The sequence below is a fragment of the Syngnathoides biaculeatus genome, chromosome 12 (assembly GCF_019802595.1).
Source record: "Syngnathoides biaculeatus isolate LvHL_M chromosome 12, ASM1980259v1, whole genome shotgun sequence".
NCBI classification, from domain to species: domain Eukaryota; kingdom Metazoa; phylum Chordata; class Actinopteri; order Syngnathiformes; family Syngnathidae; genus Syngnathoides; species Syngnathoides biaculeatus.
Genome location: NC_084651.1, coordinates 4,542,985 through 4,567,990, shown reverse-complemented (window position 1 = coordinate 4,567,990; position 25,006 = coordinate 4,542,985). Strand labels below are relative to the sequence as shown.

The following is a 25,006-nucleotide window of genomic DNA, read 5'->3' as shown; positions in this document are numbered from 1 at the left end:
TTGGGAATTTCCTGAAAAGTTAATGGTGCTTGCCCGACACCAGTAAATGTAAGAAGAGACTAAAGGGCGCCGTAAAATTGCGTCATTCAGACAAAATAAATAACGCCGTACTTCACCCCTCACCCTGCTCTCTTTCTTTTCTTTTCTTTTCTTTTCTTTTCTTCCCCTCCCCCTTCGCATAGAGCTCTATCTTTCAGGTCCACTCGGAGGTAGGAGAACACTTTGTGCCCCTCTTGCCCAAACGGCAACAAATAAACCAAGAGTGTGAATAACTCCTTCTGCCACTGTGCCACCTCCTTTGCCTACTGACACCTACCAAACCGTTGTGATGCCGTTTACGTTTCCCACCCCCACCCCGTTCCTCGTGTCCACTTGCCTTGAGAAGCAACTTCACACCTCACCGACTTCATCGTAACATGCTTCTCGTGCTGTTGCCTCTCCTCCTTACCCCCCCCACCCACCTCCACCCTTCCCTTCGTCATGATGCCGGGAGAAATGAACCAAGGCCCGACGGAGTCTTTTAAAGTGACGTGTTTGACCAACGCGGAAGAGTCAGTAGAGCTGTTAGCTACATCGTGTGCTCACACAGGAGTGCGGGTTCTTTTCCTGGCATGACGCCTGAAGCCCCTCGCTGTGTCACACAGATGCTGTCGCTGCTGCTGGTGTTTCCACGGAGTCGGCGCGAGTAACAATGTCTTCTTCTTCCTGGTTTGATTTCAGGGTGCCCAGCGAGGGAGAGGCCAGCGCCAGGACAGAAACGCCCAGGTGAGGTCTTCCATTCAAATCGAGCTCCGTCGTCGTCATCTCCTCCGTCTTTACGTCCAGAATCAGAATCGGCTTTGATGGCCGAGTGTGTAAAAACACACAAGGGATTTTTCTCCGGCAGTCGGTGCTTCCCTGGTACGACATTCACAACAAAGAACAAGGAATAACATCGCAACAAGAGACATATTAAAGGAAAATTACAGTGGTTTGGAGTAACAAGTATCCAATAGGTCATGTAATGTGTACTCTATCTTGATGATGTGATGTTAAATCCTCTCTCATTTAACCCATTCATGGGCAGAGTGGCAGTTTTTTTGCCTTATTTAGATAAACGTCTCCTAACAGGCTAAAATCAATGAAATAACACATCTTTTTTGTTTATGGTTGCGTTATATGATAACTTTACTCATTTATAATCTCGTCCCAAAAATGGGACATTGCCCGCGAGAGGGTACTTTGGTTTTTCTTAGATACCAAATGATGGTTTCAGGTTAAAATGCCTAAATATTTTGATACACTGAAGGATATAATGCGTGAAAATCATGATGTCCCAAAAACGGGACGCTGCCCACGGATGGGTTACTAGTGTTTTGAGAAGATTTTTAATCGACAATTACGAATTTTCAGGTGCGCCGCCGTTTTCGCCAGTCACACGACCTACGTGCGCGGATGTGACGTGTTACGTGCAGTTCCAAATCCTCGATTATATGGTGGGACACCATTATACTTCCATACAGATTTGAACCGGTGGGTGTAAATAATGTTTAATAATCGGAGGGTTCTTCGTGCGGAATGACGAGGAGCCGTGAGGTGAGCTCGTCGGACTGTGCGTCATTCCGCCCAAATGTTTGGAAGTATTCCTCCGTCTTCCCTTCATCAGATGAAGATAAATTTGAGAAATCAGCGCTGTGTATAAATGGTCTCCCATATAATCGAGCATTTGGTGCGGCACGTAACACGTCACATCCGCGCACGTAAGTCATGTGACTCGCAAAAATGGCGGCGCACCTGAAAATTCGTAATTGTCGATTAAAAAATCTTCTCAAAACACAATTAAATGAGGGAGGATTTAACATCACATTATCAAGATAGAGTACATATTACATGACCTATTGGATACATTGTTACTCCAAACTACCGGAATTTTCCTTTTAAAGAGTTTTCGCATCATGCAACAAATTCTTTCTTCTGGTGTGCCCGCCTTGGCCACCAGGAGGCAGTACACAATGCCAACATGTAGACTCAAACTGAGAAACCTAAAATAAAAGAAAAATAGTGGTAAATTGCCTACTCTACATATTCTAAGTGACTTAGTAAGATTCTCTAATATTAGTCATTTTTCATAGAGGATAAATATACATTGAGTATTGTTTTATTAGCTGTCGAAATGTGTTGCTCCACAGTTTGTGCTCAAGTATCCGTTGTTACCGTTGTTAGCATGTCATCGGTACTTGTCAAATATAAACGTGGGAGGAAGTAAATACTTGGATTCCAATTGATTCCTGTGGAGCTCGTGCATGTGACGTCGGCCATTTTCACGGCGCCGTATTGCTGGATTTCGGCGATTAAACGTGATTGATGGCGCTTGTGTAGCGATCGCTTTATTTCAGGTAGGAATTAATCTTCTCAATCTCAAATTACCAAGAAATATTTATAATGCCAAATTGGCTCATTTCAGTTCCAAAAAAAAAACTGTCGCAGAGGTGTACGGGGGTTAAGTGTAAGTGGAAATGTACGTTCCATGGAGATGACTCTGTCCTCTTTTTTTATTGTTTTTTTTTTTTCAATCGTAGTTTATGAATGAGAGTTTGTGTAAAACCAGGGGTCAGTTATTTAAATATTGGCATTTGTATTGAATACTACTAGCTGAAAAGATCGATTGGTTCCGGCAAAGGTTAACGTATCGCCGATCACACTTTCGCGTTCACGAGCCGTCAAAACCGTCACTATGCGGGATTTATTCCTGATGAGAACAGATGCAGCAACCAAGTATTCGTATGCGTCCAGACTTTTATACGCTTTCAAACTTTTCGGGGTAAATCTCGACGACTGACTCACCAGATCCGTGTGTGGATCCAGTTTTTCAAGACGAGCGGAAGCCAATTAACAGTCCAATTTCTTATTGGCTTCGGCATTAAATATGGGTCACCTATGCCGAGTTTTTCAAATTTTTCCACGCAACGGCATTTATTTTCAACTTCTAAATGTCTGAATGTATCGGGCAAGACTGGGTGTCGTTCTACAAGACATATTTCCATGTCATCGCCAGCCCACTTAGCATTGAGCAATGCTTAGTTTGACCGGCAATATGGCGAGGTAAACCAAAGTCACGTAATTTTACGACGTAGGCGCACGAGCTCTATAATCGTCCGTGGCAGTGAATCGAATAATATGATGTACAATGTTTAGAATTTTTGTCTAACCTCCACACTCCCGCCGCACGGTTACAGGAGCGCGTCGGGCGACTCCAAGGAGGACGGCGGGCGGGACTCCAAGCCCCGCTCGCTGCGCTTCACGTGGAGCATGAAGACCACCTCGTCCATGGAGCCCTCCGAGATGATGCGGGAGATCCGTAAGGTCCTGGACGCCAACAGCTGCGACTACGAGCAGCGCGAGCGCTTCCTGCTCTTCTGCGTGCACGGCGACGCGCGCCAGGACAACTTGGTCCAGTGGGAGATGGAGGTGTGCAAGCTGCCTCGGCTCTCCCTCAACGGCGTGCGCTTCAAGAGGATATCGGGCACCTCCATCGCCTTTAAGAACATCGCCTGCAAAATCGCCAACGAGCTCAAACTGTGATGCAAAACAAGTAAAAGAACAGCAGCAGCAGAAGCAGCAAGAAAAACCGCGGGCTCATCTCAACACTGGATTCATGCACTGTACGTCCCCGCTGCGCATTATCAGGGTGGCCTCGGCTGGTAGCGTGCAATACTGGCCACGAATGTACTGCACAGAGGAAATCGCTCCGTTCGACCCTCTGTGACGGATCACGGCGACATCCTTTTCCATTTGTTCGAAACTGTCCGTCCAGGCCTGCGTGTGTCTCACTCTCTCTTTCAAAAGACACGTAACATGCAGTACGCAGCTGAACACCCTGCAATAATTATGTTTGAGTTTGTTTTCTAAATGACTACTACCCAATCTTGACGCCGAATAACTAAAACTCGCCGCTTTCTCCCCCCCGCCCCACCTGTGTTCCATGCATATGTAGAGCAGGCTGGAGATCATACTAAAAAAAAAAACTATGTAAAAAGAATTGTACTGTATGCATAACATCTGCAGGTACTGTATATTGTTTTTTTTTTTTTTTTTTTTTTAGCTGTGTACAGATTTTCTTTCACAGGATTTTTTTTTGTTCCTAATATACTGTAAGTGATGTCTCTTAGAGGATTATTATCCTTTTTTTTTTGGTATGTGATTTATTTTTTTTTTTTAAAGAAGCCACCCTTTGAGAATAGTGTTTTTTTTTCCCCCATTTTATTTAAAGAGCACTAAATTATCTTGCGGAATATGAAAGGGAGAAAATCCCTTGGCCTTTCTGTTCTATTTTGTTTGCCTGTGGAAGACTTTAAAACAAAAAAAAATGACAAAATGAAAACACTAAGTTGCACCACGTAGTAGTAAAACTGAAAAATGTGTTCACTTTATTTTTTTTCTGAGCAGTAGGGTGTGAAGTCGGGGGTGGGTGGGGCCTGGGGCCCTGCTGCACTTTGCACAAGTTTTCTCAGTATGACAGTTTGCACCCTGTTGTTTCTTCCCTTCCTCCAATAAGATTTGCTCATCCTCAGTTCCACTCAAAGCGGGATTTGAACCTGTTCGCCGACAAGCATGAGAAGTCAAAGCAAAAAGAAGAAAACATTCGTCTGGGCAACTTCGTTTGGTCCTGCATCTCCACCAGTGTGATACTCGTGTATCTCCTTTTTGTTGTTTTTTTCTTCTTTTTTTTTTGTTCATCCAGCAAATTTTATTGTATTTATTCCATTACGTTGTAATGTGCTGCTTTGTAGAAATGAGGTGTGCACTTTGTTGGAGAAAATAAAAAGGATTTTATTTGTTTGTACTCCCATTTCACTTGATTACTTACGAACCAATAATTCGAAGTGCTGAATTATTTTTTATGTAGTCTTGTGCCTCAACTCTATTAGAAGCGCTAACCTACATCTCTACAATGTATATTTAATATTTCTTCTGTGAATTTCTTTCCCTCAACAGGCTTCTTCAATTTATGTTTATATTGCTTTGAGTTGGCCTGCCGGGGCCTTCAGAATTATTCGTGCCATTAGCAATGGGAATGTTTACTGAACAATCAAGATTTCACATTTTTATGAATCTCATTGATCGTTTCTGTAATTGCAACGTGCTACTGATGACAATAAGAGCCGCACCGAAGGGTCAAAAGCCAAATGCAATATTTTTTTTAAAACACTGGACTCATTATAGTTTATGAAACCCACAATAAAATACAAAAAAAAAAACCACTGAAATTGGAGCTGCAAGAACACCTGCTTAACTGGTTTTGAACGCGTAGAGCCTGTTGACTAAAAAACCCAAGCAAAAAAAAAAAAAATCAACATCCAAACTCCCCCCAAAAAAAAATCGGAGTTTTAATGTGGAGTTTTTGGAGAAGTACCGGGACTGACCTGTAGATGGCAAGACAGTGCCACGCGGCATCTACACTTCTGAAACTACAGGAGAAGAAGATGGAGGCAGAAGCCAGCGAGGCTAACGGTTAGTGTAGCCTTTAACTCCGTTAGCAATTTTTGTTGTTTTTGTCCATTGTCATTTGTTTTGCCGAAAATGACGACCTGGAGGACACGTTAGCTTAAAAAAAAAAAAAAAAAAAAAACGAAAAACGCCGTGGGTACCCAAAATGCACAACGGACGACCAGAACAACAAGCAGCACTGCGCATGTGTAATTCAATCGGCTATATAGGTACGTCATTGAGGGGCAATTAGCAACAGGAATTTTTGTTGTTGCCTTGTCATTCGTAGGGTAGCTAATACGATAATATTCAACGCTTCAAACAGTTTCATCAATATCATTTTTATATATTTGTTCATATTGTCATTGTATCTTCACTGCATTTTACTGCAGTTTACCTGGCTATAAAAATCAAAATTCTCTACGGGTTTTCTTTTAATTATTGAAATAGGTATTTCAGCATGATTGCAAATAGTAATCAAGGCAATACATAATCATTGTACAAATTTCCATGTTTCTTGTTAACATCACGCCAAGCCACTTATCCTAGCAAGGGTTGCGTGAGTGCCGTAGCCTATGCCGGCTAACATCGGGCGAAAGGCAAGACTACGCCGTGAAATGGTCGCCAGTCAGTTGCGGGACACATATGGACACCATCAGCGAACAGGAGTGGGTTGTTTTCACTGACGTCACATTTTCCAGGCTCCTTGTAACACTGAGTTTGGATAGTACTTTCATTATTAAAATTGTGATAAACCGTCGAAGCTAAAGGCAGAACTCCCGCGTATTTTAAAGAGTTCAACATATGGCAAAGTGTATTTCATTTCATTTTTATTAAAGCGTCAAGGCAACGAAGCTTGGCACTATGGACGTAACGGATGAAGTCTGACCTTCAGAAAGAAGGCAGATGATGTTATCGGTAAGATTTCCATTTATCTTAATAACGTGGGCTTTTGTGGCACACAAGGAGGCAAAAAGTGGTGAGCTTGCAAGAACTTTATTCAGAAGATACTCAGGAGATCCCGATTGCGGCCTCAACAGCCGTAGAGAATGTTGATCCTCTTGATGTCCCAGGCGGACATGCCGCGCCTCTGGCCGATCTGGATTCCGGCGTCGGGGATGGGAGTGATGGTGTCCCTCCCGTTGACGCTGAAGGCCGTTCTTCCGTAGTGCATGACGGAGGTGTAGTCGTACGGTGTGTTCAGGTTGTCGGTGTCCTGCTTGTGGAAGTTGTGGGCCATCGCCGGCTCGACGTTCCCCCAGTTGATGCGCACGAAGCCGTCGCGGTCGCTCCTGGTCTGCTCGTGGTAGAAGCCCAGAGCGTGGAGGAGCTCGTGCTGGATGATGCCGTGGTAGAGGCACCCGCGGCGTTTGATGGACACCACCTGCCTGCCCCGCTGCCGTCCCAGAGCCGAGAAGCAGCCCTCTCTGTTCTCCACGCTGATGTAGTCGAACTCGTTGCCGCGGGGCACGAAGCGGACGCAGGTGCTGCCGTGGAAGGATCTCATGGCCCTCTCGATCATCCACTTCTCCTGTTCCGAGAACTCCCTGCTCACCACGTAAGGGACTCGCACGTAGCCGTCGGCGCCTCTCCTCCACAGGCAGCTCTTCTGCCAGCACTTCAGGGCGTTCCTGGTTCTGGGAACCAGCATGTCTCCTTCCAGGAGCAACTCCTTGCTGCCATTGTTGACGGTGAGGATGATGGTGGAGATGTCGACCACGTCTTCCCCGTCTTCCCCGTCTTGCTCTTGGAATTCTTCGTCCTGGTAAGCATGAGCGAGACCGAGCAGCAGGAGTATCAGCGGGCCGGAAAAGCGACTCATCTTGGGAGTTTCCGCTCTCTGATGAAGATTGATGTCTTGTTCGGGTCACTGTGGCCTTTTTATACTCTGCTCTTCAGGTGTGGTTACAAGAGGATTATGGGTTGGGGTCCACGGTTTTAGCTCTCTGTAAACCTCTCAAGGGTGGACTCCACTGACAATCCGTCTGGCTCACAATGGTTGGTTATTCTTGTCAAAAAAGGTAAACATGATTTACTGGGTTTGACAAGTTTTGTAGCGCACTCAATCAAGAATTATGTATCCAAGGAGGTCCTCGGATTACGACGGCGCTTTATTCTGGAGCCGTGACCCGAATTTGTACATTTGTCAGAAGTCGCCTCAGTCTGTCATAATTATGGTAAATATTTGCATAAAAGCCACATGTTGTCATGCCGACGTGCAAACTAATCTAAGACGCGGTGTTTGTTACCTGAGATTTATGTCGGTGCCGTGTCTCACTATTTTTATTGTATTTTATGAACATTTTGAAATGTCATTGCCAGAAGGTTATTATTGTAACAATACATTTTTTTGTGGTCTGCCGTACTGTGAAGCGATAATCTATGATCCTGTAAACTGTTTCAACGCTCGTAGCTAAACGATTTATTCAGAAAATAGAAGCAGCGCAATGCTCAAATCAGTAAGATTTATAATTTAGCGACTGATTTAAGTCAATTAGCACGCAAACATTTACAGTATACTCATGTTCAAATGTTTGGTATTGCACTTATGGATTTACACAAATAACAATAGATTTGACAAACAAACTAAAATGAAATGTCATTTTGGTTCTTTTCAAATATATATTTTTGGAAATATCGGTTCTTTTTTTTTTAATTTTACAACCGCTCCACACCTCTTTCCGGTACATTTATTCGCAAATGTCACTCCTTTCCGCTATTTTATGAACTGTATGTCATACAGCGCCTGCGTGGGTTTTCTCTGGGCACTCCAGTTTCCTCCCACATCCCAAAAAAAAAATGCGACATTAATTGGACCCTCTAAATTGGCCTAAGGTGTGATTGTGAGTGCGGCTGTTTGTCTCCATGTGCCCTGCGATTGGCTGGCGACCGGTTCAGGGTGTACCCCGCCACCTCTTGCCCGCTGACAGCTGGGATAGGCTCCAGCACTCCCCATGACCCTCGTGAGGATAAGCAGCAAAGAAAATGGATGGATGGGGTCTCTTTCTACTTTGACTTGACTACTTTTTTCAGACTAGACCTTTCTGTCATGGGGGTGGCCTGGCCACGGCCGTGGGCGGCGCTTCCTGTGAGGGGCGTGGCCAGGCCGCCGCTCTGGACGGTGCCACCTCTGACACCTGTCATAGTTGTGTTGCATTCGGCACTCTTAAGTGATGAATGTGTCACCGGCATTTGCCAGTTCGTTGCACAGGCTTCATCGCATCCTGGGTTACTCCGCTACTGTACGTAAGTTGCATGTTAAGTTTAGCCTGTGCCACCATAGTCAAGTCACGTTTTTGTTCATGTTTCCAAGTTTTACCTCGTAGCCATCGGACCTCATTTCATGTTTTTGGACCTTGCCTCTAGCCTAGCGTTTTTGTGCCTCTGCCTTCTTGGACTGCTTAAACAGTGTATAACCTTTAGTTGGGGATAAAACCACTCTGTACATTATGCCTTTGCCTGGGAGTCCTGCATTTGGGTCTGTCCCCGTGCCGCTCGCTCAAAGCTAAAATCTCATCTGGTTTCATGGCTTTTTCTTCTATTTGCACAAACTCAGTCATTGCGTCTTAAAATAAGACAATTTCCTTTATTTTTAATTACTTTTTTATTTATTATTTAGTTGTATCTTGTACTTTCAATTCGGGTTGTATTTTTTTTATTTATTTTGATGTTTTTGGATGCAGCGCAGGATGTTTGTGCGCACTTTAGAGGGAACATTGATACGTCTATGTCTTTCCGCTTCTGAGCTGTTGGCGTTGTGATTCAGAGGTTGGACCCAAGTCTTTTAGTTTTTGTCAGTTCAAATTACGGTATTATAACTACGCTCCCCATACACTTCTCATTGTTTTATAATTTAATATTTCATTATCGTATGGATCATTTCAGCATTTTGGAGGTTGCCTGGATGTGATGATCTAATTCTTTTTCAAAATGTCATTTTTTCCCCCATACAAAGACTCAAAGAGTGGTGAGATTTCAAGGACTTTATTCAGAAGATAGTCAAGAGATCCCGATTGCGGCCTCAACAGCCGTAGAGCATGTTGATCCTCCTGATGTCCCAGGCGGACATGCCGCGCCTCTGGCCGATCTGGATTCCGGCGTCGGGGATGGGAGTGATGGTGTCCCTCCCGTTGACGCTGAAGGCCGTTCTTCCGTAGTGCATGACGGAGGTGTAGTCGTACGGTGTGTTCAGGTTGTCGGTGTCGTGCTTGTGGAAGTTGTGGGCCATCGCCGGCTCGACGTTCCCCCAGTTGATGCGCACGAAGCCGTCGCGGTCGCTCCTGGTCTGCTCGTGGTAGAAGCCCAGAGCGTGGAGGAGCTCGTGCTGGATGATGCCGTGGTAGAGGCACCCGCGGCGTTTGATGGACACCACCTGCCTGCCCCGCTGCCGTCCCAGAGCCGAGAAGCAGCCCTCTCTGTTCTCCACGCTGATGTAGTCGAACTCGTTGCCGCGGGGCACGAAGCGGACGCAGGTGCTGCCGTGGAAGGATCTCATGGCCCTCTCGATCATCCGCTTCTCCTGTTCCGAGAACTCCCTGCTCACCACGTAAGGGACTCGCACGTAGCCGTCGGCGCCTCTCCTCCACAGGCAGCTCTTCTGCCAGCACTTCAGGGCGTTCCTGGTTCTGGGAACCAGCATGTCTCCTTCCAGGAGGAACTCCATGCTGCCATTGTTGACGGTGAGGATGATGGTGGAGATGTCGACCACGTCTTCCCCGTCTTGCTCTTGGAATTCTTCGTCCTGGTAAGCATGAGCGAGACCGAGCAGCAGGAGTATCAGCGGGCCGGAAAAGCGACTCATCTTGGGAGTTTCCGCTCTCTGAAGATTGATGTCTTGTTCGGGTCACTGTGGCCTTTTTATATTCTGCTCTACAAGTGTGGCTACAGGAGGATTATGGGTTGGGGCCCCACGGTTTTAGGCCTACGCAAACGTGTCGAGGGTGGACTCCACTGACAGTGCTTCGTTTTTCTTGTCAAATAGGTAAACACGATTTACTGGGTTGGGCATGTTTATATACAAGATACATCTGCCCAACTATATTTTTGGATAGTCAACACTACTGTCAGAAGGATTGAGATTACAATATTGATAATCTGACACCGGCCTTCGTGGAACTGCAACCGATACGCAGAGTAAACAAATTATTTGCGGTGTGTACAGTGTCTACCGTAGTATATGCAAATGCATATTTCCTATCCTACATTGACAAATGGGGGTGTATTTTTGTCATACTCAAGTATCGGCCCAGAATTCTTATTGACAAATACCAATAAAAGCCGCGGCTCACGCTGCAAGCTAACAGTGGACGTGACTGTGACTGAAGCTTTTATTGAAATAGCACAATGTTAGCCAGCGATGATGTCATCGTAACCATGACACTGTCAGAGCTGATGCTACAATTCATAAATCCGTTGCAACTACATCAAGAAACTAATCAGTTTAGTGAAGAAAAGAATGGGGGGGGGTGAATGATTGTTAGTTACAATGCAGTTTGTACACATGACAGACAGAAGCGAGTTAAATCTCAATTTTAGGTTGCGAAAATAGCATCGAGTCGATTAGTTCTGAAAAACGCCATTATCATCATCATCAATAGTTGAAAAATACAAACATTCATGTTTAAAATGTACAAGGAGAGAAAGGCGGGCCTCTTTAAATAATCTATCTGCTGTTCCCCCTTTTTGGGGGGAAAAAAAAAGCTTCATTTTTTTTTTTATTTCTTTTTTTTTTTACAAATTTGATTCTGGAAAAAAAAAATGTAAACATTTTTTGTTTTTGGCAGATTGGTTCAAAAGTTCCAAGCGAGCATGACTTTGTGCTGACAAATACGCGGGCGTACAAATGTAACGCATGTATGGCTGGCTGGCGGCGAGAAACGCGGTTTAATGCACATTCCGGATTGTTAAACAATCAAAATTTTTAATCGCCTCATTATATTTAAACATGCAATTTATGAACTAGTTTTGGAATCAGAAATCAAGGTAAATGGGTTTTTGGTCACACAAAAATGCTCGCAATATCTCAAAGTTGTCATTTTATGACATGGCAATTTGAAATTTTAACAAAAATCCTGAACGTTGACGGACATGATCTGCCTTTGCGGGCCACATAAAACCATACGGCGGGCCGCATCTGGCCCCCGGGCCTTGAGTTTGACACTTTTGCCCGAGGAAATGCCATTGGTGGTGGCTGTACGTATATTCCAGGTTTGCCAGATGGAGAAAAAAATAAGGTTGGAATAGCCCCCTAGTTAGCCAACTGACGTTTTGGGTTTCTGGTGAGCCATTACTGCCCCCATCTGGCTAGTAATGATTTTGACGTCTTTCGGAATTCAGCAAAGCCCACAAATTTAAATTTAGTTGCAATTGGACAAAATTTCGAAGATGAGATGCTTTTCGAACGACCCCTGACAATGGTCCAAAATCTACTCTTCATTAGCATGCCTACTAAATTTCATACTGAAAACACTTTTTCAGGAGTTTTTCGTTGTCCGTTTGTCCACAATAGGTACTTCAAAGTTTGGTAGTTCTGCGATGAAATATCTAGCACATTTTTTTTTTTTTTAAGGATTACTGAAAATGATTGAAATGACAACCACTAACCAAAATGGCTGACTTCCTGTGTCTTCTTGGGCAGTAGGGTGGGCAGACTTTTTGGTGGGTTTATTGAGGTTAGACCAAAACTGTCACTGACTTTGTCATCTATAAAGAGTTTTGTTTGATGCCGCGTCGTGAAACTTCACCTCCACACGTGATGGCACGTTAAATGTTTCCGGGTGGGTGCGGGGGGGTTCTGCATCAAAGCAATTGAATACCGCAAACCTGAACTGAAAACTCCATTTGGGGTCGGGCTGCTATTTTAACAAAACTAAATAATCCATCCAAACTTTTGGATATTGTGTAGTTGGGCAAAGATCATCGCAAGACTGCCCGGGATCGAGTAGCCACTTGTAAACGGACGGACTAGGAACCGAACCTGACTCATTAGGTTTTGTCCAAGGCATTTTCTCACAGCTTTGTACTGTACAAGATATTTGGTTGGGTTGTCTCTGAGGAGTACATCAAACCGTATCGCCGTTACTCCGAGGTCCGCAGCACGCTATCCATTTCGTCGTCAAGAGCACATCCGTGCCATTCGTCCGAGCAAGATAAGTCGGTTAATTAGCCATTTTTTTTTTCAATGTTCATGATAACTAGATCTGAATTACCTGTTGAAATGTAAATTACAGCCGGCGTTCCGTCTCCCTGCCGAGCAATTGACTTCACGTAAAATCGTAGCACATTCAAACAACGGGAGAAGGGAAAAAGGCAAAAAAATTATTTAGCGTGTTTTCGCAGTCACTGTGGTCAATGACATGAAAGCTTTTGTTTACTGGCGGCGCCGACGGAGCTTTTGCCACACGGACGCACGTGTGCCGTCACGGTGCTTAAACGGGGATGAGAATGACCAATTTGGAAAAACACTGAAAATGTCTGTCGATGGGGGGTGGGGGTTTTGAGTTTCCTCCTGGATATTTTTTGCTCCTATCGGAACACTTTGCCGGGAACGTCCACTTTTTGCATGTGTTCAGTTAGACATGTTGATTCCGCTTTCGGTCCTATCTGCACGGTAACACTTTTTTCAAGCCATGCCCGTCTGAAACAGTTTTTGATTCCAACGTCCTCGTCAATTGCCCTCGCTCGATCTTCATCCTTTTTTTCTAACACTCTCACCATCGTAAAACTTTGAACACACCGTCGCTCAGTTGGCGCTATCTAAGTCCCACGCGCCATTACATGGCTAACTAACAAGTTACACTGCGATTTCTGAGAACCGAGAACACATGCACACGGCAATGGTGAAACTCGATTAACCACTAACACGTTTGGATCGTTACACCGGATAACTCTGTTGTCCAATCGAGTAATCTGCCGCAAACAAGTTTTAATGTTTATGTCGCAAAATGCAAATATTTACACTACCGAGCAAGTTAGAACGGCATATGATAGTCGTGCTTGTGCTAGCACTAAGCTGAACTTGCAGCTCGGAGCCCACCACCGAGAGGCAGGCGCACGATACCCCACCCCGAAATTTTCTCAACGGATTTGCGCTTATCTCGAGAATGGTCATTTTGGTCTGGAAAAAGTCAGAAATCCGCTGATCGGTGGAAAATTCTCATCCCTGTTTAAATCTGGTTGGAATCGGACAAATCTGCCGTACATGTTTAGTTTTGAAGCGCTCCCGGAAATAGCCGAAACGACCCTGAAACCTCAAACCAATATGTCTGTCTTCCTGTGCGTTTTCATAATTGCCGTCTTTAAGACTTTTTTTTTTCGGGTTTTTCGGTCTACCAATAATAGACATGCCTACCAAATTTCATGTCGCTAACTGGAAAAGATCTCCGGCGGCTGGATTTTGACTGGGAAAAAGTTGATTTGAGCTCAGACCAACATGTCCCAATTACTTTTACACACTTTGAAAAGAGAGCACATAATATAATAATGCATGCTTTTCTCAAGGTAGCATCAGCTGTCGTCTAGGCAAACGTATACCCCGAGTCCGTAGCGCTCAGTTGCTCAGGTCGATGACCAGATGTTCGTAAATCTGCGTTTTCCCTTTAAAACTGGAAGCCAGCAGGAACTGACGGTTGTCGATAGACACGGGCGAGAAGGCCCTGGGCGCCTGGATGTTGAGCTCCTGGAAGTGGACAAACTCGCCCTTCTTGGCATCCCAGCGGTACACCTGAGTGAAGGAGTAGTCGCTGCCCAGGACGGCGTACTGCCAGCTGCCCACCGCGAAGGGCTGGAACACCATGGAGCCGCGCGACGGCACCGTCTGCAGTTCGCGGAAGAGGGCGCCGTCCCAGCGCATCACCTTGGAGTCGCCGATGAAGCGCGTCAGGCATAGAAAGAGGTCCGACTTGACCTGGAAATGCTTGACGGCGTAGACGTCCTCCATCTCGGGGATGTCGGTGCGCCGCTCGAAGAGCTTGGTGCCTTTGTTCCACTGGTAGATGACCGGCCTCTGGGAGCTGCTGGACAGGATGAGGTGAGGCTTGGACGAGATCTCCATGTACTCCACGTCGGTGTCGCGGTACCAGGGGTGGAGCGACTGATGCGAGTAAAAGCCGTTGCCGTTCCACTTGTACATGGTGGTGGAGCCGGCCTTGGAGCTGTCGGCGATGGCAAAGAAGGATTCGCCGTCGATGCGGAACGTCTCCACGTCGTTGGGCTTGCGGATCTTGAGGATGTCGATCCCTTGGAGCTTGATGAACTTGTTGGCCGAGCTGTCGCGCTTGTAGATGTGCGAGCCGCCGAACAGCTGAGCCACGATGATGAAGAGCTGCTCGTCGATCACCAGAGGTTTGCAGATCACCGTGGACGTGCCTGGGGGGGTGGGGGAAACGGCAATTGGTCCTTTCGCGCTTACCTCCTCGCGGAAGCTATTGGCCTTGTCAGCCTTTGACATGTACGGTGTTCCCCGTTAAATCGCCGTTCACCGTTTCATCAAGGATTTTTAAGCAATTACATTTTTTTGGACCAAACATTTTGGTAACACGGTGTTGAATTCTCGTTTGATCGTAAACTTCAACTGGGAGGAACAGTTTGAATCAAGCACACCCAGCCTCTGTCTTCACAAAGTAGTTTTTAACCCTCTCTGGACTAATTAAAATTTTGTAATTTTGTAAAATCTGATACTTTCAGAAAATGATACTCTGGACTTCAAATTTTCGATTATATTAAACTTGTTGCAAATTTGCAACCTCTGCCCGGAAAGGGTTAATAAGAGTGTGTTTGAATAGGTTTAGTATTGAATGTTTTTTAAATGTATCAGTGGGTATTAAGTTAAAATATACATAAAGCAAGTAGGGGTATTTTGAAAACATAAATTTTTATATACAGTCTCTTTATGAACAGGGATTCAAGACTAGACTGAAAACCACTATTAAAACATGGCTCACATTTTTTTAATACACCTCAACAGCTGTTTTCGAGAGACAGAACATTCTTCCAGGAAGTCCGTTAATTCCCGAACCAAATGTTCCTTGCAGCACATTGGGAACTGATTTGTCTCCGAGTGATCATGATCCATGTCAGTGACACAATTGGACTGAGCAATTTGTGTTGACGTCATCTTTTCATGACTTACTTTGTGTGTGTGTGTGGCAGATGATGTTACTTGGACTTTGACTCTGCAGTCTCGCAGAGCAGACGGAACTTTGGATCTTTAGTTCGCCTTATTTATTGACAGATGGAACCGTGTAGTCCGATAGCACCAGAAACCAAAACCAACCGCAACCACAGCCCACCTCATTTTATTTTCGTGCTTACTGTCAATGTCGTCAAAGTTCCTGAAGACCATCTCCACGTGGTCCCACTCCATGAAGCTACACTTGCCGATGAAGGGCTGAGCAAAGACCACGTACTGATCTTCTCCGAAGGTGAAGGCCTCCACGGATATGGATTCAAACTTGAGGGACTGGTATGACGCGAACTCTGCGGGAGAGACAAAATACTAAAGTTTCTACAATCTGTAAAATGTGCTCCAACAATCACGAGGCAGTCGATACTATCGAAAGGTTTTGGAAATCGAGGGTGGAACCTATTTTGGTTTCTTTACCGGTTGAATATTATGAGGTTACTCAATAACGTAATAATAGCTAGATAGGACTCTACTCTTACTAACACGCCAACGTCCAAATCAACAAACTTCTTTTGATAGTAAATGGGTGAGGATGAGAAACCCGCTGGTGTTTGACAGATGTAAAATGTTTCCGCTAGGTTCCTCACCAACCGACAAACAAACTTTAGCGAACAACCGCTAATCCGCTAAAACACCCAACTAATCAAGCAGCAAAGACAAAGAAAATCAAACCGGTTTAAAATCAAAACAACCGACACACCAACTAACTATCATGCTGAACCAAGTTGAAAAGTCCAGCCGGTTAACTAACTAAGATACCGGGCAGAGGTAAAGGGTTTTCCCCGACGGCACCTGTGCTGATGCAGTCGAAGGACTGCGGGACGAGGTCGTTGATCTTCTTGTCCTGCAGTGCCGACGGGCCTTTGCAGTAGATCTGATCCACTGTGGCGTTGGTGCCGTAGATCCACTCCACCAACCACTTTAGCTTGCAGTCGCACGTGAACCGGTTCCCTCGCAGGTCTCTGGAAAGCGGTTCAGAATTTGACGCGTCGGGGGAGTTGAGATGATAATGACTTTTTGGTGGGGAGGATGGTTGGCGAGACCTCAGCCAGGATCGAAGGATCCATTTTTTTCCGTGTTTAGCTTTTTCTTGGGATTTTCGTGACAGTCAGTTCTCACAAAGGGCTACTTGACCATTGGTTAAAAAAGACAACTAATTAACTGTTCAGTTTTATGATAGCAACAATTTGACCCCAGGACCTGAGAAATTGATTTCACTATCCGGAAAAGCTTCCCCGAACCAATTGTGTTTGCCGTTCTACTGTCCCCTCGCCAAAACCGAGAGAGACCGGAGAGGAGTCGCAGGCATGGTCAGAGTCTTGATTAGTTCCAAATTCTCCCCCTCGTGCAATTTTAATGGTGTTGAAATGTGCCGGCAGCCCACACACTTTGGGAGCCTCGGCCAGAGAGGCGTAATGACGCCGTCGACTAAATATAGAGGCCGCGGAACAAGAACCTCATTGTTCATCTTTGCATAGTTTGCCTCGTGATGTAATGCATTATGCAATTCTTCAGGATCTCAAATGAAAAAAATGAACAAATCGAAATAATCCGATACTTACATTTTTGTCAAGGCTTCCAGCCCCTTGAACAGATCTTTCGGGAGGGTCTCGAGATTATTGTAAGACAGACTCCTGTAGAAAAAGAAGAAACCAAAAAATTCATTTCATCATCGAGTCCAACAAAAGCCTGGCTTTCCTCCCGCTCGTTATTTGCTAACGATAAACAGCACGTGATCAATGCAGATGTTTTGAGCCTGCGTTTCCTCGCCTGAGGGTGCAAGCAGCCTCCACAGGAACAAGCCAAGTACTTTGCTTCTCCAGGAAATGAGCTTGTACTTCAGTGTTTAACCCGCGTGCCATCGCTCTCGCAAATCTGCACACTCGAGCACGAAAAGTCACGCGCGTAGAATTTTTTATGAGTAGAAATAGATGGATATTGAAAGACGTCGCTTGTTTTGGGTAGTCTTGACCAATGTTTCTCCCGAAGCTGCGCCACTGCGCAATTGCGCACTTGTCGCGCACTCTCAGCGCACATTAAAACCGATCCAGTTTTTTTAACACGGAAGCACACGGTCTCTCCTCAGCCTACTTCTACTTCCTAGTTTACCTGTCAGGTGCCCCCCCCCCCCACCACCGCTCTTAAAGGGGCTCACTCAATATTACACACAGAACACACACCCGCAACTTTATATCTGCAGGCATGACAGGTGGACCACACCCATACATTTTTCAAATACATTTACATGTAATGTTTCCTAATGTTTCATGATTTTGTCATTTTGTTCAATAAATTATGACTCCGGGGTGCTCTCGATAATGTACGTGGCAGAGTTTGCAAGCTGCCACGTTAGGTTCCCGTTTCTACGTTTGTATTTTGGACATGAGTGCTGTGCTATGAATCGGTCATCAATCAATCCCTCCCCCAAAATGCAATTTTTGAAAATATATAAAAATAGCACTTGATTCTGTACGATTAACAATAAATTAAAAAAAAAAATAACCCAATCAACCGGATTTAGAAATTGTAATTACTCTATTAGTGCTACGTTGGATGTGTCCCTTTAAGGCAGGGGTGTCAAACTCATTTTTTTCGCGGGCCACATTGTCGCTCCGGTTTCCCTCAGAGGGCCGTTATGACTGTGAAACAAAAATATTTAGACATTTCGTCATATTTACATCATCAATTTATGAACTAGTTTTGGAATCAGAAATCAAGGGTAATGTGTTTTCAACTATTCACATTTGGTAACACAAAAATGCTTGTAATATCTCAACATTATCATATGTGATATATGACAATTTAAAATTTTGGTACAGATTTTTACTAGAAACATCGAAATTGACACTCTAGATTTGGACTCGCGGGCCACATAAAATCATATGGTGGGCCAGATCTGGCCCCCGGGCCTTGAGTTTGACACCTGTGCTTAAAGGGGTGTGGCCTAGCCGCTCTTTGCACGCGTTTTTATTTTGTATTTGTGTTTGAATGTGCCGCATATTTCCTCAAAACGTGTATCGTCAAGTGCTCATCGGTTTCCGGCGTTGTGCGTCCATCGCACGTGACAGGACAGAAACGTATTTAAGTCACAATTAATTCCGCCTCGTTATTCGCGATGTCCTTATTTGAATTTTGTCATATGAGACCGAAAGCGCTCGCAATAGATTAAGTTCCGGGAGTTACGCGTTTCTAAGGGTGTCGTACTCACAGATGCACCAAAGTCTTCAATCCTCGGAAAGCGTACGGCGATATGGATTTGATCTGGTTGTTTTCGATGAACCTTTGGGGGGGGAATAATAAACATATGAAAATATTGCAACTCGATAACACGTTCTGTACAACTTTGGCGTGTTGTGTACGCGTCGTCCACTCACAGATACTCCAGGTGGGGAAGGCTGAGGAAAGCGTCCTCGTCAATGCTGTCCAGGTTATTGGCTGTGAAGAGGCTGCGCACACACACACGCCCAAATTTGACATTCTACTATTTTTAAGCTATAAATATTAAAAATAGATTTGATCACAATGAGGTCAAGGTCAATGATTCGAAAACACCTTCCACCATTAATGTTACCGCTAACCTCTACAACTTCATTGAAAGTTTACAAAAATGAAGAAAATCAAGAGGGCCAGTGAAAATAAACTACTGAGGATGTGGTTGCACAAGTGTGCACACCCGCATAATTGGGGATTGAATTTACACTGAAGAAAATAAGTACTGCGATTGGCTGGCAACCAGTTCAGGGCGTGCCCCGCCTTCTACCCGTTGACAGCTGGGATAGGCTCCAGCAATCCCCGCGACCCGCGTGAGGATACGTGGCAAAGAAAATGGATGGATGGAAAATAAGTATTTGAACACCCTGCTATATTTTGAGTTCTCCCACTTAGAAATCACGGAGGGGTCTGAAATTTTGGGTAGGTGCATGTCCACTGTGAGAGATAATCTGAAAAAAGAAATAATCCGGAAATCACAATGTATGATTTTTTTTTTTAATGGTGTAATACAGCTGCAAATAAGTATTTGAACACCTGACCAATGTTAATAGTTTGTATAGTAGCCTTTGTTTGCAATTACAGAGGTCAAACGTTTCCTGTAGTTGTTCACCAGGTTTGGGCACACTGCAGGAGGGATTTTGGCCCACTCCTCCACACAGATCTCTAGATCAGACGGGTTTCTGGGCTGTTTCTGAGAAACACGGCGTTTCAGCTCCCTCCAAAGATTTTCTATTGGGTTTAGGTCTGGAGATTGGCTAGGCCACGCCAGAACGTTTATATGCCTCAGAACTCATTGGACTCACAGGTGTTTGAAGGTCAGAATTCTAGCTGATACACAGGTGTTCAAATACTTATTTTCAGGTGTGTCACACAAATAAATCGTTCAAAAATCATACATGGTGATTTTCTTTTTCCATTATCTCCCACAGTGGACTTGAACCTACGATGAAATTTTCAGACCCCTCCATGATCTTTATTATGTGGGAGAACTTGCAATACAGCAGGGTGTTCAAATACTTATTTTTTTCACTGTATGTTAAATGGGAATCAGCAAACACCTACCAACAATTAAAGTGCCTCTCGTTACCCCGCCAAAATAAAGTGTTGCCTTGACATTCGAGAGACCCACCTTGCGATTTTGTCAAAGTTTACTGACAGTTTCCTGTCATTATAAAAATAAAAAGAATGTTTGTATTTAAAAAACCAAACAATTTTGCCGTAGGAATGCAAACCCACAACCACCCACACCCACACACACACACTGGCTTCATGCTAGCACATAATTTAAAACGCCATAGGTGGGCTAATGATTAGCGTCGATCGTTTCAGCGTTATAACCGTTTAACGCAACAGATATTTGGACGCAAACAGTAGGCCGGCATGTATAGATATTATGTAATGTGATATCACAAATCCTCGCAATATTAGCCGTCTTCTGGGATGAACGAACAATATTACTTCGGCCAGTGAGAGTTTATCTGTATGACTATTATACTCCCCCCCGGTGGCCAAGAAGGGCACATCAGAAGGAGCAACACAATGAAGTGAAGTGAAGCATTAAGTCGTTATGAAGTGAACGTCGGGATTGTTGTTCCTGCACCTTTTCTGAAGTGTTATAGTGCGTTTCCTTCTTAAAAATTACATTACATTTTTTTTTTTCTGCATTGCAAAATTAATTTGACTGTTTTTTTAAAGGCCCCTCAGCATGCCGTTACTTACGGTACAAGGAGGGGAGGATTATGAGAAGAGTTCGCTTACAGGAGGTGCAGGGCGGGCGTGTGGATGAAGCTCTCCTTGGGGATCTCCGCGAATTCGGACTTGACGAAAGACCTGACCGGGGGGAATCGAACAAAAACACCGCAATGAAGAAGAGGAGGAAGGAGGAAGGTTTTTGGAGGAAGAGGGCTGAGGCCGCCTTACAGTGAGATGACATCGGGCGGGAAGGCTCTGGGGATGAGGCCGGCGCTCTCGCACAGCGCGTTGTCTTTGGTGCATGTGCAGGACGCGGGGCAGCGGGGCTGGCGGGCCCGCTTGCAATGCGCTGGCGGCGGCCCGGCGCACGCCAGCGCCAGCGCCAGGACGACGAGCCACGGGGATGCCATCCTCCTCCCGGGTCCTCCTCCTCCTCCTCCGCCGCGCATCAACCGCTCTCCTCCTCCGCCGTCGCAGCCGCTTGCTTGTCCGAGAGGCTCTGGCGAAAATCAAGCGGGGATAGAATGCGGCGCGCTGCACTCGCTCACGAGCGGGAGCGCAGTATGCACGGGCGCAGGTGGGGGATCCCGGCGGGAGCAGACGGAGCTGGCATCTCCATCCGAGTCACACGCAAAAAAAAAAAAAAAAAAAAAACCACGCCTTGAGGTTTGAGCGCAAGAACAGGAGGAGGAGGAGGAGGAGGAAGAGTAGGAGGAGGTGTGATGTCTGTGGTGAATCAGCTGGAGAAAATGCATCTCATTTCCATTGGTGGGTGGATCGATACAGCTATCCATATCCTTGATATTGTTTGATTGATACACTGATATTATCTGTGTCAAAAAATGCTCATCATTTCCACTGCTGGGTCGATCAATTTAGATGTTAAAAACAATGTTACGTTTGATACCGGCGTGAAAATGCATTTTATTTCCACTGGTGGACGGATCGATACAGCTATCCATATCGTTGATATTGTTTGATTGATACACTGATATTGTTTAATATCTGTGTCAAAAAATGCTCATCATTTCCACTGGTGGGTCGATCAATTTAGATGTTAAAAACAATGTTGCGTTTGATACTGGCGTGAAAATGCATTTTATTTCCATTGGTGGATGGATCGATACAGCTATCCATATCGTTGATATTGTTTGATTGATACACTGATATTAATATCTGTAAAAAAAAAAATGCATATCATTTCCACTGGTGGGTGGATCAATTTAGATGTTAAAAACAATGTTGTGTTTGATACCGGCGTGAAAATGCATTTTATTTCCATTGGTGGATGGATCGATACAGCGATCCATATTTGATATCGTTTGATATCAGTATCAACATTTTTTCCCTGTGCTGGATTGATCAAGCTAGTAATCCCCAATGTTGATGTTTTGTGATATCAGCGTGAAAATACCTGTCATTTTCTTTGGCATATCAATCAATGCAGATATTGAAAACATTTTTTTTTGTATCTGTATCAGTATGTGCTGTACTGGTCTTGCATTGGTTGTTATCAGTCTGACACCAACTTTTGCGTATCACCCTGCAGTATCTCGGAGAGGTGGAAGACCAGCTCCGATCTGTGCTGTCCATTTTGTTTTTTGGGGAAAATTGAGCCACCCACATATCGACATGAAGTATTCGACCTTTGGTGTTATTAAATGTACATCAGTATCCATCGTGTATCACGATACTGTCCTTATGTTTACTTGGCCCCATCAAAATAGATCGCAAACCAATAACCCATTTTTTAGGGCGTCGTTTTATTGATTAAAATTACAAAAATCTTTCCACTCACCGTCAAAAGGGAATTCCTGCCCTTTTCCAAACATATTTCCCATATTTTCTGCTTGATTTCCCATGCATGGTTTCCATGACGACGAATGTCCTGACTGTTGGCAGAGAGAAGGGGGGGGGGGTGTTGGGAATGCCCCTTGTCGTCGTGACAGCTGGCGCGTGTGCCTCGGTGTCTTAACGCCCCTGCGCGCAAACAAAGAACAGGTTGAATTGTCTGCTTTGCTTCCCAAAATGTTAGGATATCATTCACAAAAAAATGACATTTCTTTACAGTTATTAAGTGGTTTGCTTTATAATTACCGCAAATTCTATGCTAATTTACACAACACCTCTATGGTGTTTAGCACAATATGTTAGCATTCAGCTAGCAGATTTACGTTAATTTCTCTTGTATAATGCACACTTGCGGCACAGTGGAGCAGCTGGAAAGTATTGGCTTCGCGGTTCTGAGGTCCCTGGTTCAACCCCGGACCCGCCCGCCTGTGCGGAGTTTGCATGTTCTCCCCGTGCCTTGCGTGGGTTTTCTCCGGGGACTCCGGTTTCCTCCCACATCCCCAAAACAAGCAACATTAATTGGACACTCTAAATTGCCCATAGGTGTGATTGTGATTGCGGCCGTTTGTCTCGATGTGCCCTGCGATTGGCTGGCGACCAGTTCAGGGTGTAACCCCCCCTCCTGACCGTTGACAGCTGGGATAGGCTCCAGCGCGCCCCGTGACCCTCGTGAGGATAAGCGGCTCAAAAAATGGACGGATGGATAATGCACACTTTATTCTCACCAGAAGTCAAACGTCAACAGTGTGCATTATACATGGGTATAGGGGAAAAACTTCAAACTCTAAATAAATGTAAATGTGTAAAAATAAAGAATACTGTGTGGCACGGCGGGCTCAGCTGGTAAAGCGTTGGCCTCACAGTTCTGAGGTCCCGGGTTCGATCCCGGCCCTGCCTGTGTGGAATTTTCATGTTCTCCCCGTCCCTGCGTGGGTTTTCTCCGGGCACTCCGGTTTCCTCCCACATCCCCAAAACATGCAACATTAATTGGACACTCTAAATTGCCCATAGGTGTGATTGTGAGTGCGGCCGTTTGTCTCGATGTGCCCTGCGATTGGCTGGCGACCCGTTCAGGTTGTAACCCCGCCTCCTGGCCGTTGACAGTTGGGATAGGCTCCAGCGCTCCCTGTGACCCTCGTGAGGATAAGTGGCTAAGAAAATGGATGGATGGTTAATGCACAGTTTATGCTCCGGAAAAGTTGGCAAAAGTCAACAGTGTGCATTATACATGGGTATAGGGGAAAAACTTCAAACTGTAGCAATGTACGCTGCTTTTTAGTGGTTAGGAAAAAGCTGTACACATTTTTGGAGTTATGCGCATTACGCATTATACATCGGTGTGAGAAATGACAGTCCATTTCTGTTTTTATTTCCAAGTTTCAAGCTTGCTTGCCTCCAACACGATTACAATTTCATATCCTGCGCGTGTTTATCACGATCATGCGATCGAGCCAGCGGCATTCAAGGCCTGGCGAGCCCTCGGGGGGATGTTTTAGGCCAGAGGACGAGAGGAATAACGCCATGACTGCGCATAAAAGAGGGATAGAAGGAAAGACTATGCCTAGAAGGAGAATACCAGTAATGGACAAATGCGACTTTTAATGAGCTACATGGAGAACAGTGGACACGATTGTGGCGTGACGGGAAGGCGCCGAGTCGTGACGGTGCAACTCAAGAAGGAACACAATAGAACACTGTCCGCGACCTTTGTTGACGCTCGGATGTCCTACTGTTCTTCACAAAGCGTTGATTGGTTGAAGATGGCTAGCTAAAGAAAATATATTTACGTGTTTAAATCGTCACGCGTCAGAGCCCATTACATACCGTCATTTCGGGCCTATAATCCGCGACTTTTGTCACACGCTTTCAACCCTGCGGTTTATGCGGAGATGCGGCTAATTTGTGTATTTTTTTTTTCGACGGCCACAAGGGGGCACTCGAGTGGAAAAGGCAAGAGTGAGACCGGTGGAATATTTGTGCCGAGGAAGTGACATTTACTGGTCTGGCCCTGTTAGCGCTGCGCTAGCGTGTTACTGCCGTATCTCGGTGATTTTTACCGGTATGTTTTTTTTTTTTTTAAATCGGTGTGACAGTCTGAGCCCTCCCCCACGCTGAAAAGTTTCCTTGTGATGAATGCGCACGCGTTCCTAACAGGGGAACTCTGGGAAATCCCCCGGCCACATAGTTCCCCTTCTTCTACATAGAGGGAGCTAACGTACATTATAACCTAACCTTAAAACAAAAGTCGATGAAAAGATATTCACATATATGTACGTTAGCTGAATTCGTCTTTCTGAGCCGTCCATAGCGAACATGAACACT

General features: G+C 45.1%; 4 protein-coding genes across 6 annotated transcripts in view; 1 reads left to right on the top strand and 3 right to left on the bottom strand.

Moving 5' to 3' along the window:
- mark1 (MAP/microtubule affinity-regulating kinase 1) overlaps positions 1–4,822 on the top strand; it is a 52,349-nt gene extending 47,527 nt beyond the window's left edge. For both annotated transcript variants that reach the window (XM_061837136.1, XM_061837135.1), the window contains exons 17-18: positions 721–765; positions 3,216–4,822. In XM_061837136.1, the coding sequence (XP_061693120.1) occupies positions 721–765; positions 3,216–3,561 (391 nt within the window). In that variant the 3' untranslated portion in view covers positions 3,562–4,822. The remainder of the gene's footprint in view (positions 1–720; positions 766–3,215) is intronic.
- Positions 4,823–6,446: 1,624 nt separating this feature from the next.
- Positions 6,447–7,288, bottom strand: LOC133509487 (high choriolytic enzyme 1-like). The gene has a single exon (XM_061836535.1). It carries the CDS (start codon positions 7,286–7,288, stop codon positions 6,500–6,502), a length of 789 nt encoding a protein of 262 aa, XP_061692519.1. The 3' UTR covers positions 6,447–6,499.
- A 2,184-nt stretch (positions 7,289–9,472) lies between these two features.
- LOC133509489 (high choriolytic enzyme 1-like) lies at positions 9,473–10,279 on the bottom strand. Its single transcript, XM_061836536.1, has one exon. The coding sequence runs from the start codon at positions 10,265–10,267 to the stop codon at positions 9,488–9,490; it is 780 nt and encodes a 259-aa protein (XP_061692520.1). The 5' UTR covers positions 10,268–10,279; the 3' UTR covers positions 9,473–9,487.
- Positions 10,280–14,005: 3,726 nt separating this feature from the next.
- Positions 14,006–21,451, bottom strand: LOC133509486 (leucine-rich glioma-inactivated protein 1-like). Of its 2 annotated transcripts, none has more exons than XM_061836534.1 (8): positions 21,062–21,451; positions 20,900–20,971; positions 19,024–19,095; positions 18,858–18,929; positions 17,212–17,283; positions 16,442–16,611; positions 15,749–15,942; positions 14,006–14,878 (listed from the first exon to the last, which is right to left on the bottom strand). In XM_061836534.1, exons 1-8 carry the CDS (start codon positions 21,280–21,282, stop codon positions 14,015–14,017), a joined length of 1,737 nt encoding a protein of 578 aa, XP_061692518.1. In that variant the 5' UTR covers positions 21,283–21,451; the 3' UTR covers positions 14,006–14,014. The 2 variants fall into 2 exon arrangements, with proteins under 2 accessions (XP_061692518.1, XP_061692517.1); XM_061836533.1 differs by having other exon boundaries at positions 14,006–14,832; positions 15,778–15,942.
- Between the last annotated feature and the right edge of the window lie 3,555 nt (positions 21,452–25,006).